At 37.0% G+C, this 2,239-nt stretch overlaps 2 protein-coding genes across 3 annotated transcripts in view; both read left to right on the top strand.

Annotated features, from left to right (window-relative positions):
- LOC117109522 (mycophenolic acid acyl-glucuronide esterase, mitochondrial-like) overlaps positions 1-1,022 on the top strand; it is a 3,107-nt gene extending 2,085 nt beyond the window's left edge. Inside the window, exon 4 of one of the 2 annotated variants that reach the window (XM_033251898.1) lies at positions 206-1,022. In XM_033251898.1, the coding sequence (XP_033107789.1) occupies positions 206-501 (296 nt within the window). In that variant the 3' untranslated portion in view covers positions 502-1,022. The remainder of the gene's footprint in view (positions 1-205) is intronic. The other variant, XM_033251897.1, reaches the window with a different exon arrangement.
- Positions 1,023-1,172: 150 nt separating this feature from the next.
- The window catches only part of LOC117109521 (cyclic nucleotide-binding domain-containing protein 2-like), a 12,351-nt gene continuing 11,284 nt past the window's right edge, over positions 1,173-2,239 (top strand). The window contains exon 1 of the mRNA XM_033251896.1: positions 1,173-1,742. The gene's annotated coding sequence lies outside the window, so the exon portion shown is untranslated. The remainder of the gene's footprint in view (positions 1,743-2,239) is intronic.

Raw genomic sequence — 2,239 nt, 5'->3', positions numbered from 1 at the left:
GAATTAAATTTTAGCTTCTGTTAATAATTTTGTATTTGAAGTGAGATCTAGTTAACGTTTTCCACAGCATTGTATTTTGTAAAAATACAAAGAAATACAGATACTACAACAAATACAACGATCTTAAATACACATAATTATACCTAGTTTACGATGTACTTCCTTATAAATCTTCTACGTAGTTATGCAACCTTCTTAAACCTTCTTCAGGCTGATGGCAATACAAAAACCAAAACCTCATTCGATTATATCGGCCAACAAAATCGAGATATATTGGCCAGCAAATCGTTGGCAATCCAGAGGCCACTGCGGTTTATCCACGGCATGCAAGACGATGTTGTGGGATATGAATCTGCACTGGAGCTAGCAAATAAGGTTGAAAGTGAAGATGTTCAGGTGATCCTCCAAAAATCTGGCAGCCATCGGATGTCGACACCAGAAGGCCTGCAACTTATGCTGAAGACAGTCCAGGATCTCCTTAGGATAAATTCACGTTTATGAGATCACATGAAGTCTCGTTTGTACATAAAAGTTGTAAGCAGTATTATGGACAGTGGTTTTAGCCGAAATTCGACCATATGTTGCCCAGCAAATATCAAGATGTAAAACATACAAATTTTATAATTTATGTGTTTGAACTTTATGATGACAATGATGTTGATGATGATGAGGACGAGGATGATGATGGTGATGGCGATGATGAAGGTGATGATGATGATTATGATGACGACGACGACGACGATGATGACGACGACGACGAAGACGTCGACGATGATGATGATGATGATAAATGATGATTTAAATTTAAATTCCTTGATCCGCCGCTGATGGGGATGATCATGTTAATGATGGTGATATCATCGCAAAATGGTGATAAGAGTTAGTTATGACGAGGAAGATGAAGATAATGATAACAATAATTTAAAAATAGATGCTTTAGGTTCATATTGCTAATATCTATCGCCAGAGTAAGTACAGCAACATTCTGTTAACATATATTTAATAAATTATCCTAAACTTTATTCATGAAAGGCAATTTGGTTAATAGTTGACCTGTTCGTTCATCCCGGGGGGTGGGGGAGAGATAGGAGGACTATAAAGGTGATGCTCACCCAAATATGACGTATTCGTATTCGTTGTAGTTTTCGTAAGGTTGCGAAATCTCCCTATTAACAAGTTACATGGCCTAGACCGATTCGAGAACAAAGTATAATCTGTGAGACGAATAATATTATGTTAGAATCAATATAGAGCTTCATGACAATAATAAGGCTCCTGTGCGCTTCACATTACTGTATTACCACCAGTCATCGAGTAGCACATATGGAACACATCATTTAGCTCCCTATTGAGGTTTCCATAACGTGACAAATAGTAATCAACGCATTTTCTGTTCGAACCTAAGAGGAACATCATTGGCGTACGAGACACCCTCTGGGACTAGGCTTGGCTAGATAAATCTATAGGCCCCCTAGAAACCATGTGTTGTCCAATTGTATCGAAACATTACCAATCAGTTACATTACAAACGCATTTAGATCAAACTTAACACTTATTGAGTTACATGTTACTATGCAGACGAATTAAGTCATGAATAATCAGCTTGGAGTTCTTGTGGCTACACAAAATTTTTGGAAGGATTATTCTTCGATTTGCGTTTAGACTTTAACTCCATCGGCAAGGTGCAAGAAGTCGCCTTTCAAATTTTCCATACGCTGGCTTCAAACCTCTGAATCTGTTCGGTAAGTTTTTATACAAAGGCAGTAAATGTATAGAGCTCTTACAAATAGGCTTCCTATATATTCCTATATACAGTGGCGGATTTTGGGCCTCTCCCTAATTTTTTTTAACATCATATTCAAATTTAAGTCTGGGAGTGCCATGAGGTGCCATAAGAATATTTAGCCCAAACAAAAGTGGGGCTGATGTGGCCTGGACCTCCCTTGGCACCCTTATATTTTAAATTCTGTGATCCGCCACAGATACATTAGTCAACAGTTTTTATCGATACTACTCTGATACAATCATCTGGTAAACCAGATACATACGTTACCAAGGCAACGAAGACAAAAATATAGGCCTACTTTTATGTAATCAGCTGAAGCTTTGAATTGTAAAAAGTTGGCTGATTCATTTCATGCAATGTGTGTGGGGAGGGGTATATTTTATTTTTATTATTTACCAATTTCTTTATATTATATATAATAATTAGGCCACTCATGTATAAAATATAATAGAC

The sequence above is a fragment of the Anneissia japonica genome, unplaced genomic scaffold (assembly GCF_011630105.1).
Source record: "Anneissia japonica isolate Jap-2015-1 unplaced genomic scaffold, ASM1163010v1 scaffold3867_len840240_cov202, whole genome shotgun sequence".
In the NCBI taxonomy this organism is placed as follows: domain Eukaryota; kingdom Metazoa; phylum Echinodermata; class Crinoidea; order Comatulida; family Comatulidae; genus Anneissia; species Anneissia japonica.
This window is presented reverse-complemented; position numbering and strand designations above follow the sequence as displayed.